At 36.1% G+C, this 16,460-nt stretch overlaps 1 protein-coding gene across 1 annotated transcript in view; it reads right to left on the bottom strand.

Annotated features, from left to right (window-relative positions):
• The window catches only part of opcml (opioid binding protein/cell adhesion molecule-like), a 98,876-nt gene that overhangs the window by 4,225 nt on the left and 78,191 nt on the right, over positions 1–16,460 (bottom strand). Inside the window, exon 4 of the mRNA XM_067399262.1 lies at positions 60–194. Coding sequence (XP_067255363.1) covers positions 60–194 — 135 coding nt within the window. The remainder of the gene's footprint in view (positions 1–59; positions 195–16,460) is intronic.

The raw sequence follows: 16,460 nt of genomic DNA, 5'->3' as shown, positions 1-16,460 counted from the left end.
CATAAAAGCATGTTGGATGGCGTTAACAGGAATTTGCTTAGAGTGAATGAGATACTCACAGTTTACAGTAACCTGAACAGTCCTCACGTCTGGAGGAGAGATGTCGTTCGAGGTGATGCAGTCATACGAGCCGGACATGTCTTTGGTGATTCCAGTCATTTCCACATATTCACCCTCGGTAATGATTCGGTTACCTGTATCAACACACATGAGGTTAAAACAATTATTGACATACATAAATTCATATGATAAAACCAACGAATTATAGATTTACTCTGGGTAAAAGGCCTGAGGGGCTACAGTGATATAGTGGAGATAGGGATGTACATTTGCTACAGGGAACATCTGTTATGCAACAAGGTTCTGCTTTGTTGCTATTTAGTGTTTTTGGCATTAGTACATCTAATTAACTCTATTGTACTCTATTAAAGGGCAAACATTCTGCACCTCTTTCATTTATTCATAGCTCAGTATCAAACCTATGCCAGCTGTTTTTGCTGAGGACAGCGGCTGAAAGTATCATAAGTGCAAGCATTTTAGCTTAAAGGGATAGTTCACCCAAAAATGAAAATTTGATGTTAATCTGCTTACCCCCAGTGCATCCAAGATGTAGGTGACATTTTTTCTTCAGTCGATCACAAATTATGATTTTTAACTGCAACCGCTGCCGTCTGTCATTCAAATAATGGCGGTTGATGGGAACTTCATCTATAAGAGTGAATAAACCTTGCTTAGACAAATCCAAATGAAACCCTGCGGCTCGTGACGACACATTAATGTCCTAAGACACGAAACGATCGGTTTGTGCGAGAAACCGAACAGTATTTATATCATTTACCTCTAATACACCACTATGTCCAACTCCGTTCAGGACTCCTTTAGTGATGTCTGGTCGTGCTCTGACAATGGCAGTGATGTCTGACACTCATTGAAGTATATGCGCGAGACATCACTGCCGTTGACAGAGCGCGACCAGACATCACTAACAGGAAGCTGAACGGAGTTGGACATAGTGGTGTATTAGAAGTAAAAAATAATATAAATACTGTTCGGTTTCTCGCACAAACCGATCGCTTCGTGTCTTAGGACATCAATGTGTCGTCACGAGCCGCAGGGTTTAATTTGGATTTGTCCAAGCAAGGTTTATTCACTCTTATAGATGAAGTTCCCATCAACCGCCATTATTTGAATGACAGATGGCAGCGGTTGCAGTTAAAAATCATCATTTGTGATCGACTGAAGAAAAAATGTCACCTACATCTTGGATGCACTGGGGGTAAGCAGATAAACATCAAATTTTCATTTTTGGGTGAACTATCCCTTTAAATTAATTTCCAACATGAGAAATGTGTTTTCTTAAGCAACATGAGAAAATAAGAGTGAGCTACTGTTCAGGAATCCTAAAGCAGGCACACTTATTCTGTTATGATCTCTCTAAAAACGAACATTATCTCAGTCTAAAGGCAGAAATAGGTTGGTGAATGTCAATAAGAAAAATATGTTATGCTTGGCTGACCTGGACTGACCCTCTGTTGTTCACTGCTTACGTCGATCATTTCACAAAACCCACCTGTATCTCCAGTTCTATTATCAAGCAAAGAAATGATTCAGTTATTCCTCTGAGGGAATGAAATAAAGTTTCACCCTGAGGTTCAGACAGCCAGTTAGTGCAAATGCCACTCACAGCACAAACTCCACATTATGCCATCTCATTAATACAGCCTCAGTCCTTCATTTAGTGAAAAGGTTGAGGAGTGGACTTAGGTTGTTATTTTGTTTCTAATAACATGGCCTTGGGGATTGAGGGAGAGGTTGGTAATTATGCATATCTCCTTATATGACTCAGCCTTGTAATGCTTAAAAAGTTTAAGCAATCATTGAGAGGATGGTTCACCAAAGATTACACTCAACATGAGCCAAAGTCTGAAAATTACATCCTCGAAATTTAAAATAGTACTATTTATCCATGTGAGAAGAGACTAAATATTTTAAATATAAACTGGAATTTAAGTGTGAACCATATGATACAGCTGTTTTAGGCTCAAATGGAATATTCCCCATATTTCTCATATGGAAGCTTGTTTATGCCATGGAATAAAAAAAAAAAAAAAGGTAACTGCGACTTTTTATCTCATAATTCTGACTATTTTTCTTGCACTTGCAAATGTATAACTTAAAATTGTGACTTTTTACTCAAATGTGAGATTTAAACTTGAAATTGTGAGAAAAATAGAATTGTAAGAAAAAAAGGAAGAATTGTGAGATAAAAACTCTCAATCACCTTTTTTTTGTTTTTTTTGTTTTTTACTATGTGGTGAAAAAGCTTCCGTACACTCATGTCACACCAAACTTGATATTTTCCCCCTCTTTTATGTCCCTTTTCCCCATCTTTTATGTTCCACAGAAGAAAAATCTATTTCCTTTATGATTCTGAAAACAGGCCAGGTGATCAAACAATTGAATTTGTGATAAATACTGCCAAAATGTATTGAAATGCAAATTATAATGTATAAATCAAGTATTATTATTTACAAAAAAAAAGTTCATACAGAAAAAAATGTTTCAAATGATGGTTTCTGATCATCTTACTCCCAGCAAACTTTTCTTGTATTAAAGGTATGTTTTATGAAATACTGTATGCATGTTCAAAAGTACCACTAAAAGACTGAAAATTACAAGTGAAGGTCTTATCCATGTAAAGTACAGCAAAAAGACAACAATTATTGAATCAACTGCAGTTATATGTTTGACCCTGCTGTAGCTTCTGTTAATGTCCACCATGAAGTGTGCTTCTAAGGCACAATTTAGCTTTCTGTAGCTATAAACTTGGAAAAAGAAGAACATACAGTATCACATGAGTAAATACAAATCCAACAGACAGTGGACTAAAAAGCTGCTCTGCAATGCTGCATTTTATTTATTCTCATGTAGTTTTCAATTATATTTAACTATTAAAGTGGTCAGTTTGATCTTGGAACAGCGATGGGGTTAGTGTAGATAGCCACGGTGAAGAGCAATGATTTATAATGTTTACTTTAGAGACAGAAAGCAAACACCGGGCCCATAGCAATTACATCCAGCACTGAGTAATAATCCTGCTGCTGTCATGAGACTGTCTTCCTGAACAGAGCAGAAGATTATTAGAATGTAAAGGAGAACGACAGTGTAAACAGGAAGAAATAAATAAACTGGTCTGTGCTGTCTGCATACAGTCAGAGAGAGGAAAAAGAAGCGAGTGAGAAATGCTCCTATAACTAAATTTAGAAGATTAGGATCAAAGGGAAAGACTCACTCGCATGTTACAGTCGGAAAGTAAAGTAGTTTATACAGATCACGCCACTGAAGCAGACAGGACAGCACTGAGATAAGGCTTTATTTAGGAGATGTCTGACTTTATTAAGGTTGTATTATTGAATATCTGTTCATAAGTGAATTAAGCTCATCTTTTTAACTTTACTTGTTTTTCACTTTTCCTGTTTTAAAAAAAAAGAAGAAAAATACATTTTCTTTTTCCAGACACACAGAATATTCATTCTATTTTCATGAATATGTCATCATTGAAAACTAGACTTTGACTAATCCTTATCCATTAAACATACATCAGATACTTTCAGTATCTATCAGAAATCATATTTCCATCCATGTTTTCTGCACACACACACACACACACACACACACACACACACACACACACACACACACACACACACACACACACACACACACACACACACACACACACACACACACACAACTGGAATTGGAGACAGTGTTGGGTGTAATGCATTACTAAGTAATTAATTATTGTAATTTAATTACTTTTCCCTTAAAAAAAAAAAAAGTAAAGTAAGGGATTAAAGTAAGGGATTCTGTAATTTAATTACAGTTACTTCTGATGTAATTGCATTAAATTCTGTACTGACTATAGAACAATTATATATGAAAGAATGAATAAAAAGACTTGACAAAAATTTAACAACTAATGTTAAAATGTGTGTTTTTAATGTAACTTTCTCCCTTTAAATACTTTGGTCAGTTGAAGAATAATTTATGCAAATGTATATTATTTTCATATACATTCGTATAGAGTTTCATATATGTCCTTGTATGATTTAATTGGTTGATATGGCAGTAAGTAATGCAATACTTTTTTAGTGATTACTACAGTCATGTAATTACACTGTTGAAGACGTATTTAGTACAATTTGTAGCTAGTAATTAATTACTCTTTTAGAGTGTATATATATAAAACTTTTCTGCGAGAGTTTTGCCATGTTTCTAATTTCAGCACACTAAAGAACACCATATCAGCATGCTAAAACCTTCTCATCACTAATTAATACCCTTTAAAACATAAATAGGAAAACAACAACAACAAAATAGGGGAAAAGAAGTAGATTCAACTGCTAATCTAGAAGACTACTAGTCAACACTTCCTAACTGTAATAGCATGCGTTGATCCCAAAGCAGCAGATCCATGTTTTGAAGTGAAATGGAATCAAAAAATTCCCAGACTCTGAGGCACCCACAAAATACACTGAAGTGGGTCAATGGCTTCATGCATTAAAACGGGTCATTCAATATTTCCGGTAATGCGACGTGAAGGTAGCTAGTCCAATGACTGAGCTGCAAATGCTGTCTTACTGCTGCATTGTATCATCATGTGCTTTAACACTCCACAGCAGGCATTCTGGGCTCCTTCATCAACTAATAAACACATTATGGAATGATATTACACATATAATGAGATTTCAGTGTGCTAATGATTTCGTAATAAGCCGCTGACCGTCATTACTGTTTGTCAACATACCTAATTGCGTTTTGAAATCGTCCCTAAATGGACTACCTCCTTAATAGAAATTCAAATGATGATTACTTCAGATTGTAAAGCAATGACTAAGCTAATTACAGGAAGTCGTAATGTTTATAACTGGGAAAATGAGGATATCACAAGGACTTTTCATTATATGCTGCATGCAGCAAGTTATAAAACCAATTTCCAATAAACAGGTTTCAAAGAATCGCAAACTAGGCTGATGAAATCCATCCTCAAAAACTGCCCAAAGACCTGCGGTAGCGTCACGGAATTGATATTTTTCCTTTTCTATTACCCCTTTGTTGTGGGCTATTATTAAAAACACTAGTAGTGCTTTATCTCGCTTTACCCCCATTCAATCTGACCTGGGCTCTGGGAAAGCTGTAAGGCAAAGAGGTCTGACATTTGGATGAGAGAGCAAAAAGAAAGAGGAAAGTACAGTACACCAAAAAAAAAAAATGTTGCCACATTTGACAATGGAGGGTGGATGGAGAAAATTTACCATTCATAAATATTTCTTAGCAGCCCTAAAACTGCAGCTTTTATTATATATACAGTATATGAGGGAAGAACAAAACCCTAAACTACAGCAACAGGTTTTTTTTAGAAATACAAAAAGGAAAAGGCATATTAGACAGACAGACAGACAGACAGACAGACAGACAGACAGACAGACAGACAGACAGACAGACAGACAGACAGACAGACAGACAGACAGACAGACAGACAGACAGACAGACAGACAGACAGACAGACAGATAGATAGATAGATAGATAGATAGATAGATAGATAGATAGATAGATAGATAGATAGATAGATAGATAGATAGATAGATAGATAGATAGATAGATAGATAGATAGATAGATAGATAGATAGTTTCATTTTTCCATGGAACACATTTTTCCACACTGCATTCCATGACTTCTTGTGTGAGAAACTCATCAAAAATCATTGACGAAATGTCATTATTCCTTGCAAATACTGATTTCTAGCCATTCTGAATAAAACCTTACAAAATATAATACATATTTGAGGGCCATTTGTAGCAAGCAGATGATGACTTGTATTTCATTATTGAACAAAGGTTGTTTTCAAAAATAGGAATGATTGAAGAAATGGTCTGACTATATCAGTGCATCTTTAAACGAATACCTGCACTGGCTGCAGTACTTGAACCCCAGCTGTTGAGAGAAGGTTGTCTGTTTTGCTGTCATCTCTCAAGCAGAGTGTCTAAATCCTCCAATCATGCCCCGGTAGGCAGCAGGTCACCATGGTGACACAGTTCAGTGAAACTGATCATTGCTGGCCCTCCACTCCTGAATGACCTTTCTCTCTTTTTACTCTCTCTCTATCTGCTTCTTTTTACTCTTGCACACTCAAACAAGTGCCGCCAAACAAATAACTAACTGCTATGGTGTAATTTATGTATGAACGCATCTTCATTAAGCCATTCAAAGTCAAGCAACACTAATTAAAACAGAGATTTAGTTTCTAACTGCCAATCAATTACTGCCTAGTAATGTGGCCCCTTGAGAGGGAAGAGGCCATTACGGCTCGGTGGGATGTCGTTTTTACAACGAATGGATCTGCTCTCTTGAGTGTCATTCTGCATCGAACGTTTGGCTCTCGGTGCAGTGACGAAGTTAAGATGAGAGTAAAAAGCTCCTATGATTTGACCGTATCCTTTGGTTGGCACATACATCTATTTAATATTATTAAACTTGGTCTTGTTTAACCCTCAGAGACCCAAGTAGTCATACTTATTATGCATTTCTTTTATTCTCCTTGAAAGTGTTTTTAGGAAGCGAGTGATTATGAAAATCATGATTTCTATGCATAAACATAAAACAAAATAGGATCTGACTGTGGCACAAAGTCACTTTTTGTAGTTTACAAAGCCTGGGGCTATCAAAGAGACCGGTCAGACCATGAAAGAACAGTGAGAACTGTTAGGTAATAGGGGTTATTTTATTTTTCATTGCATAAAAAATTGCCTATTAAAAGTATAAAGACACACATGCTTTTACTTTGAAGCCTTTGCAATCAGCTAGAAGGCTGAAACTTCAGTATGTTTATTATACAAGCCTGCTGATGCTCTGTAAAGTTTTATGATCCTGGAATATTTTTATACCTTATACCTAAATGCATATTAATATTCAAGTACAGAAAAACTGCTATTTAATTCATTTCACATTTAAATAATACTAGTAGTTTGTCTATGATTTACTGCATTTGACTGGTTTGCTTTAATAACATGCCATAAAAATGCTGCCTGCAAATGCCAACTGTTGCATTTGTGCTATATTTGAAAAATGTTATTTATTTTATAAACTGACATATTTATGATGCTGACACTTTCCTATCACTTCATACTATGTTGGGAGCTAAGAAAAAAAAAATATATATATAACAGGGTGATTTCTAAATTTGCTAAAATGATCCAAACAGTTAGCAATGGTGTCAGCAGGCTGTAATTTTAGCACACTAGGACATTCAAATTGTAAATATTTCTTGCCAAAATTGCTGTTAATATATATTTCTGTCTGAGTAGCTGATGTTAAGGTATGTAAATTTAATCTGTTCATCAAAGCGATCTTGTCTAATTTGGGCTAAACCGCTCAATACATGTGGATTAGTTTTCCGATCTCTTCATGAACTTTTCGAAGAGTCAAAGTGTCAGTTGCGTAGCTGTCTATGGAGGGACAGAAAGCTCTCAGATTTCATCAATAAACTTGCGGGTTTGGAAGGATATGAGGGTGAGTAGTTAATAACAGAATTTTCATTTTTGGGCGAACTATCCCTTTAAACAGTATGGTGGTCATTACATACGTCTGCAGAATTCTGAAGTTGACGAATCAAAATCAAGGATTCCAAAGAGTTGTAAACAATCATTACAGTTTTACTACAGAGGGTCTACATGAGATAAACCCTTCGCTTGACAAAATATGATACATAAATATTCTCTGCTACCATGTTCCCATTGATGCACATGTAAAATATTAGCTTCACCTGAGTGTATTGTGTAACATAATGAATTGCTCTTGTCAACAGATTCCGCCAGAAAGAAATCATCCGGCCACCCCAAAAAACCTTTGGCAAATTTGGGCCATAAATCAGTGCAGCCAAAAACAAGTCAAGCACTGTACGTTCATCAGAGTGTTAATTCTGTCAGATAGAAATAAATAATGATTTATCACCAAGGCCTCCCAGCTTCTGCTGCCCCCTCCTTCGTTCCCTCTCCTTGCTGGCGTGACGGGGAAGCATGACGCCGTCCCCTCGGCCCCATAAGTCACATGTGTGAGTTTGTAATGGAAAGATAAGAGGCCAGTGATGCATCCAGGGAATACGTGTTCTTTTCAGGCTTCATCGACTATGTGACTGGTTTAATAAGATGGAGAAGAGGTTGATTGTGCTTGAAACACATGAGCATGGCTTGATAACACTGGTTTGGGACAGGGAATATGAACTAGTTAGTATGTGACTCGAGGGAGGGATGCCACAGTCACTGGTGTAACGCTACAGCATATTAGCAAATGTGTAATTTCACAGAAAGAAAATCTAAATTCTGTTTGTTCTGCGTTTACAAGCTGTGTAGTCATTAAACATTTACTTGGAGTATGTAACCTTTGTCACATCAGTGAACAAACATACAACCCAAATTATGATTTATTATATAGGCAATTAATTAGCCGTGTTTATTTTATCATGAGTGGCAAGCTGATGGATTTTTGTCATATACTTTTATTTTCTGTGGAACACACACACAAAAAACAGATTTTTTGATTTCTTTTATTCATACAATAATAGTCAGCGGGGTCCCATGTTGTTTTGAACCCCACTGAATTTCATTGAATGAAAAAAAATATCTTCTTTTGTTTTCCACAGAATAAAGAATGCCATACGGGTTTGGAATGACACGAGGAATTTTCATTTTCAGGTGAACTGTTCTTTTAAGCCTTTACTTGTGTTCTTTTGTCTTTAACTGACCATAAGCAGCTCTGTCAAGTGTAACCAGAGAGTATAAAAGCAGAAGAGAGAAGGAGAGGAAGAAATGACAGTGGCAGTGAGATGGAGAGAGAGAAGCATGACAGAGGAGCGCTTGAGAGAGAGAGCGAGAGAGTGATGTGAAAACTGTCATGGTTCCAGGACTAAACAAAGCCCTCTCACAGCTGAGACACTACAAAATGGAGATGCCCACATCAGCCTGATTCCTCTTAACATTTACAATCCCAGTTTCATCACATCACAAGAAGACAGCAGCAGTTCAAATGAGAGACTTCTGAACTGACAGGGAAAATGCAGAAACAAAAACCTCACGGTTGGATTTCAGAATGTTAAGTGTGTTTAGACTAAGATATTCATCATTTAATCCAGTTATACTATCAAGACACTTTAGAAAATTCCTTGCTGGGAAGGAATGTAAGCTGATTAGCTGGTCTTAGCTGATCTCTCAGTGTTGCTGGTCCCGGAAGGATTTGGCCATGCTGGGAGACAAAAGAATGTATACCTAAAGTGTTAGTTCAACCAAAAATGAAAATTCTGTCATTTATTCCTCACCCTCATGTCGTTCCACACCCGTAAGACCTTCGTTCATCTTCGGAACACAAATGGTCCAGAAAGGTACTAAAGACATTGTTATAAAGTCGACGTGACTGCAGTGTTTCAACCTTAATTTAAAGGTGCCATCGAATCGAAAATTTAATTTACCTCGGCATAGTTGAATAACAAGAGTTTAGTACATGGAAATGACATACAGTGAGTCTCAAACACAGTTGTTTCCTCCTTCTTGTATAAATCTCATTTGTTTAAAAGACCTCTGAAGAACAGGCGAATCTCAACATAACACCCACTGTTATGTAACAGTCTGGGTGTACGCCCCCAATATTTGCATTTGCCAGCCCATGTTCAAGGCATTAGACAAGGGCAGCCAGTATTAACGTCTGGATCTGTGCACAACTGAATCATCAGACTAGGTAAGCAAGCAAGGACAACAGTGAAAAATGGCAGATGGAGCGATAATAACTGACATGATCCATGATAACATGATATTTTTAGCATTCATTTTAGCATTCGGCATTCAGACATAAACACGGAAGCCTTCACTGTGCTTACAGCGGCAACTACATAAGGATAATGACAGCGAAGAGAAGAGATTGTTGAATAAAGTAGTTATTTTTGTTTTGTTTTTGCGCACAAAAAGTATTCTTTTCGCTTCATAACATTAAGGTTGAACCACTGCAGTTTTAACGACGTCTTTAGTACCTTTCTGGACCTTGAAAGTGGTGGTTAAATTACTGTCTATGGACGAGACATATACCTCAAGGATTTCATCAAAAATATCTTACCTTGTGTTCTGAAGATGAATGAAGTTCTTACGGGTGTACATGAGGGTGAGCAATTAATGACAGAAATTTCATTTTTGGGTGAACTAACCCTTTAAAATTGTATATATTAATTAAAAAAGCTGCATAAAAAAGCTTAAATAAAAATGTGTAGACTAACAACACTAAATTTACAATATATATTTTTTTTAAATGCACCTTTATTTACACTACCGTTCAAAGGTTTGAGGTCGGAAAGGTATTTTAATCTTTTTGAAAGTCTCTTCTGCTCACCAAGGTTGCATTTATTTGACCAAAAACAGTAATGTTTTTAAATATTATTAAAATTTAAAAAATAAATTATTTTAATATATTTCAAATGATGGCAAAGCTAATTTTTCAGCATCATTACGCCAGTCTTCAGTGTCACATGATCATTCAGAAATCATTCTAATATGCTGATTTGCTGCTCAAGAAATATTTCTTATTATTATTCATCTTGAAAACAGTTGTGCTCATCAATATTTTTGTTTAAACCGTGATGTTTAAACAAACTGTTCGTGAAAATGAACAGCATTTATTTGAAAGAGATATCTTTTGTAGCATAAACGACTGTCACTTTTGATAAATGGAATGCATCCTTGCTGAATAAATATACATATATTTCTTAAAAAAAAAAACACCAAATATCAACTGAGTCATTTTGATCTACTGTCACAAAATTGGGGGAAAAACAATTGTAGTTCAGTTAGTAGCATTACTACTTCGTTACTCCTCAATGCTACAGTTGGGTTGTGAAATATTCACTCTGTTTTTCTCACTCAGTGGGAAGAAAGAAGAGACTGTGTGAAAGCATTAGTCAAAATGTTCATCGTTAGCAAATAATGAAACAGTCAGATAATGCTATCTCCATCAGATTTTTCACATAAAAACCCAAGCACACAGGGAGGGTTGCTCATTGCAGAAATGAATAATGTAACAAATAATGTACACTGCAATTGTACTTGCAACGTCGTTTTGCATTTGAAACAATATCCAGGCAATGTGTTGTGTGTAAATTATGCTAGTGCTAAAGGAAGATGGTGCTGTGGAAATGTGCACTTACTGACAAAATGATTCTCAACACAGCAGTAGAGATAAAATATCTACTGTAAAGGCTTTAAAACAGTCTCATAGTGTCCGTACTCATTCCCGTCCCGTCGGAGTAAAACTACAGTGGATTAGTCAGGCTTGTCCTGGCAGCTCTTCATTGATCCCACTGTTAATCTGACAGATAGCTGATAACCAGGCCAGCCCTGCTGTAGGGTTCACATCTCTACATATATCGGGGGAAGCATAACTTCTCTCAAGACCAACTGCATGAGTATAAGTGTGTGTAGGTTATATAATATGTGGATATAACTAGGCCTGCAATTCTGCCAATGCTCAGCAGATTTCTGCTCCCATCATTCACAGTTTTCCTCCCCTTGTCTGGTTGTTTATACGTTTTTTCCTCATTATAATTGCATTTTGAATAAATGTTGTTTATAAAGCTAGATTTGCATGCCCTGAAGGAAATATGCATGCTTGCAAGGCAGCAAAAGAACAACTCTAAAGTTTTAGGCTAAATAATAGTTAGGAAAGTCAGAAACAAGGCGGGGCAGATAGGACATTCATAGAAATATGCAATATTAATAGAAAAAGATATACAGTATATAAAGAAATACCAATAATAGTACTGTATGCAAATATAATGCCATATGAAATTATAATGATGTCATATGTATGGGTCTATATATATATATATATATATATATATATATATATTATATATATATATATATATATATATATATAGGAGACCGGGACTAGCTGACATACTTTTAGGTTTGCTTTTAAAACTCATTATCTATAGGCATACAACTTAAAGTCCTGGCTAAAAAAAAGTAACATTTCCACCATTATTGCCTAAGAAAAAAAGATACAGTTTACTGAACAATAGCCTCCATAATAGTGGGGCTATTGGAGTTTTATTTTATTTCAGCTTATTTTAAACTGAGGTTTTATATATGAATTCAAAATATCATTTTGCCTGACCAAACAATTATGAGAAAAGAAAAAAAAACAACAACAACAACTTTCACGTACAATCTATCTTAATTATATGGCTTCCTCTTGTCTGAACGTATGCCAGTGTGTCTTTTATGCCGTTCACTTGTTTACCCAAGAGCTGAAGCAAAACTGATGATGCTGTAATTTTATTTTGGAGTATAAAATTCACAAAATCATCCTACTTTAATATGGCTGCTTGAAACTAACATACAAAACCATTGATAGAAAAAAAAATAATAATAAAAACACTTGTGTAGTTGAAATTTTGACCCTTTATAGTTACTAAGATACAGAAATTAAGGTTTGAAGACATTTATTATTCCTAGCATTTGTATTTTTATATCTGTCTTAGTTACCAGTTGACCGGTGGAACTTAAATTCTGTTGTTTTCTGTATTTCCAGTGTTGATCCTCTCAGTGTTGTGGCGTGTAAAATGATGCCGCATTATGCTAAATCTCTTTGGCGAATACAAAAGCCTGTAAGAACACAGTGAGAATTATGGAGATATAAAAGTAATCCAAATGATTTCTCTTTAAACCAATTTGCTACAGCAGTCGTACCTGGTAGGCAGAAACGTGCCGTTAAAGCGCTTAAATGAAATCTCATTGAATTCGGAGTTGTAGCGGTAAAGGGAGCATTTACTTAATTAGCCTGTAAGAGAATAATGCTTGTGAATGTGAGTGTGTGTTTGAGAGCTAGACTGAATGCGGAGAGATAATGAGATAAAGAAACAATATGACAACGATGAAAATACAGAACTTCAGATTAGAGCTCTACCACTGCCTGACCCATATATAACCCACTCATATATGATGAGAACAAATGCATACATGAACATGAACACAACCACCCACATACACAAACAAACACATACACACAGACAAGCAGCAATGAAGGTAAACAAGCCTCTTCTGCTCCTTCTAGTGCTTCTACTTTAAAGAGTACATCTGCTTGGTTTCATACTCGTATTTGACCCACATCCGGTTTCAAAGTGGAAAAAAGGCATGAAAATATTTTTTGAGCCAGGAAACTACTTCCACTCTCCTGGCTGGGCTTTCTAGACACAGACAGAATGGGGACAGTTTAATTTGATGTATGGTGATACAATCACACCTTCTCAGCAGAGCAGAAAGAAAGGTTATGAGGAAAAATGATAACGCTTTATTTTACAATGCCCTAATTACCACAAAATAACTACACAATTATCCTGGGGCCGCTCACCGGAGGTCACTTTGTGCCTGGTGCAATAAGAAACTACAATAATTATGACGCAAACCTGAGAAAACACCTTTGCCTCCGTCTGATAGTTACCAAATTCTCTTGAAGCAAAGCTGTTCTTCTGCTTAGCCAATGTGGTGTTGCGTTTTCAAAGATTTCTAAATGAAAGAGGGAGTTGGATGAAAAGATGAAATGGGGGAGATGCTGTGATAGTAGTTGCACCTGGTGCTTTTAAAGAGTGCCGCTGGTGTTTATTTATTTTTACAAATCTTACTTGTCTATTGCAAAATATGTACGAAGATCTTTTTTTATTATTATTATTTTGTTTGCAATGTTGCTCCTAAACTGTTTTGTAAATGATCACTAATCAGTTAAATTACTAAAAGGTGAAGTGTATATTATTTGTGCATCTAGCGCCACAAATAAGAATGGCAAAAATAAGTTACAAAATTTTAAATATATATAAAAAATAATTACTGTTTTGTAACAACCTTGAAAACCTCTCCTTATCTGGCATTTGTCAGACAAACAGGTAGTCCCGTCCCAAACTCAAGCCATTGGTCGAGCCAATTTCCAATTTTGCTTAAAGGTGCCATAGAACATCTTTTTAAGAGATGTAATATAAGTTTAAGGTGTCCCCTGAATGTGTCTTTGAAGTTTCAGCTCAAAATACCCCACAGATTTTTTTTTTTTTTATTAATTTTTTTAACTGCCTATTTTGGGGCATCATTAAATATGAGCCGATTTAGGCTGCAGCCCCTTTAAATGCTCACGCTCCCCACCCCCAGAACTCACGCTTGCCTTAAACAGTGCATAAACAAAGTTCACACAGCTAATATAACCCTCAAAATGGATCTTTACAAAGTGTTTGTCATGCAACATGTCTATTCGCGTAAGTATGGTATTTATTTGGATGTTTACATTTGATTCTGAATGAGTTTGAGGCTATGCTTCGTGGCTAAAGCTAACATTACACACTGATGTAGAGATTTATAAAGAATGAAGATGTGTTTATGCATTATACAGACTGCAAGTGTTCAAAAATGAAAATAACGACAGTCTTGTCTCCGTGAATACAGTAAGAAACGATGGTAACTTTAACCACATTTAACAGTACATTAGCAACATGCTAATGAAACATTTAGAAAGACAATTTACAAATATCACTAAAAATATCATGATATCATGGATCACGTCACTTATTATATGCCATTATTCGCTATTGTCCTTGCTTGCTTACCTAGTCTGATGATTCAGCTGTGCACAGATCCAGACGTCCTGCCCTTGTCTAATGCTTGAACATGGGCTGGCATATGCAAATATTGGGGCGTACACCCCGACTGTTACGTAACAGTCGGTGTTATGTTAAGATTCGCCTGTTCGGAGGTCTTTTAAACAAATGAGATTCTAGAGATTCAATTCTAGGGCACCTTTAAAGGATTAGTTCAGAATTCAAATTTCCTGATAATTTACTCACCTTCATGTCATCCAAGATGTTTATGTATTTCTTTCTTCAGTTGAAAAGAAATTAAGGTTTTTGAGGAAAACATTCCCGGATTTTTCTCCATATGGTGGACTAGCTACCACTGGGTAATTTCAATGAAGCTTTAAAGGGCTCTACACGATCCCAGCCGAGGAATAAGGGTTTTGTCTAGTGAAGCAATCGAAAAACAGGGCGTTTTCAACTCATTTTCAAGCCGTTTGACTTAGTCTTTACACATTCGCTTTGTAAACACTTGCTTAGCTCTGTGTTGTGATCATCACGTTGGCCAAAGTATTTGTGTTTTTTTTAGAAAATAATGAATCGTTTTGCTAGATAAGACCCTTATTCCTCGGCTGGGATCGTGTAGAGCCCTTTGAAGCTGCACTGAAACTGCAATTTGGATCTTCAACCAGCTGGTAGCAGTGGAGAAAAATCATGAAAGACATAAACATCTTGGATGAAATGGGGGTGAATAAATTATCAAGAAATTTGAATTCTGAAATGAACTAATCCTTTCAATAAACAGACTGTAATTCTCTTTGATGCCACTAGTGGCACAGATATTACCAAGCCAGGCTCACTGAAAAATGTTTTGTGACACTGTTGAAGTGCAATGTCCAGTAAATGGAAACAGATGAATGTTTTTTTACTATGGTTGTTGTATGTATCATGATAGTTTGGATATAAAATATCCAGTGAGTGGCACTGAAAGGTTAATGCGCTATCATGTTTGAAATTACACCTATACAAAACCCTACCCTGAACCTAACAAATGAGGAGCTCTTTCCCAAAACGCTATAAATCCATTTTAATAGTTTTCATAAAAATGACATTTTTTTTACCTAGACCTATACATTTTGTTAATATTCAATTTATCCTGTTAAAATGTTCTATTTGCTCAGTCTGAACATGTTAAACAATGATTGTTAAATGAAACAACAATTTTGTTGATTATAAATTCAAAGTTTTTTTTTTTTTTTTCAAAACGCTACAAATCCTTTTTTTAGCCTTTTTATATAAAAACATCTCAGTATTCTCAGAATTGATCGGGTGACTATATGTTTTAAACAGTTTACTGAACAGGTTGATCACCTGATACGATGTCACGCACTTGCACACACACACACACACACATACAAGGCGAGGCGAGCCGAGACACCCTTATATTCAAACGAAACTATCTCGGGAACCGAGCCAAGTTGGTGCTCCGGACTCCAGCCCCGAGGTGTAGGTCTCACTGGCTCATCTAGGCCATCAAAAGTGTTAATAGAGTTTAAAGCACTCATTTTGAAGACTGAGCGCAAACAAACTCCCTCGCTTCAAAGAACCGCCATGTTAGATTGCATCGAACGCTCGCCGAATTCTGATTGGTCGAGAGGACATATCGCATTTAGGCTAAAAACAGGTTTGCCGCTTATAGCGGTTTGGAAAGAAACTGCATCTCTCAGTACATTTTAAACAAGTAAATATAGCGATTTGGCATAAAACATTGATGGAGCAGAGAATAGGTTCAGTACACAGCAAAATGG

Source organism: Chanodichthys erythropterus, chromosome 10 (genome assembly GCF_024489055.1).
Source record: "Chanodichthys erythropterus isolate Z2021 chromosome 10, ASM2448905v1, whole genome shotgun sequence".
NCBI classification, from domain to species: domain Eukaryota; kingdom Metazoa; phylum Chordata; class Actinopteri; order Cypriniformes; family Xenocyprididae; genus Chanodichthys; species Chanodichthys erythropterus.
Note: the sequence above shows the minus strand (reverse complement) of the source record. Positions and strands in the feature narration are given on the sequence as shown.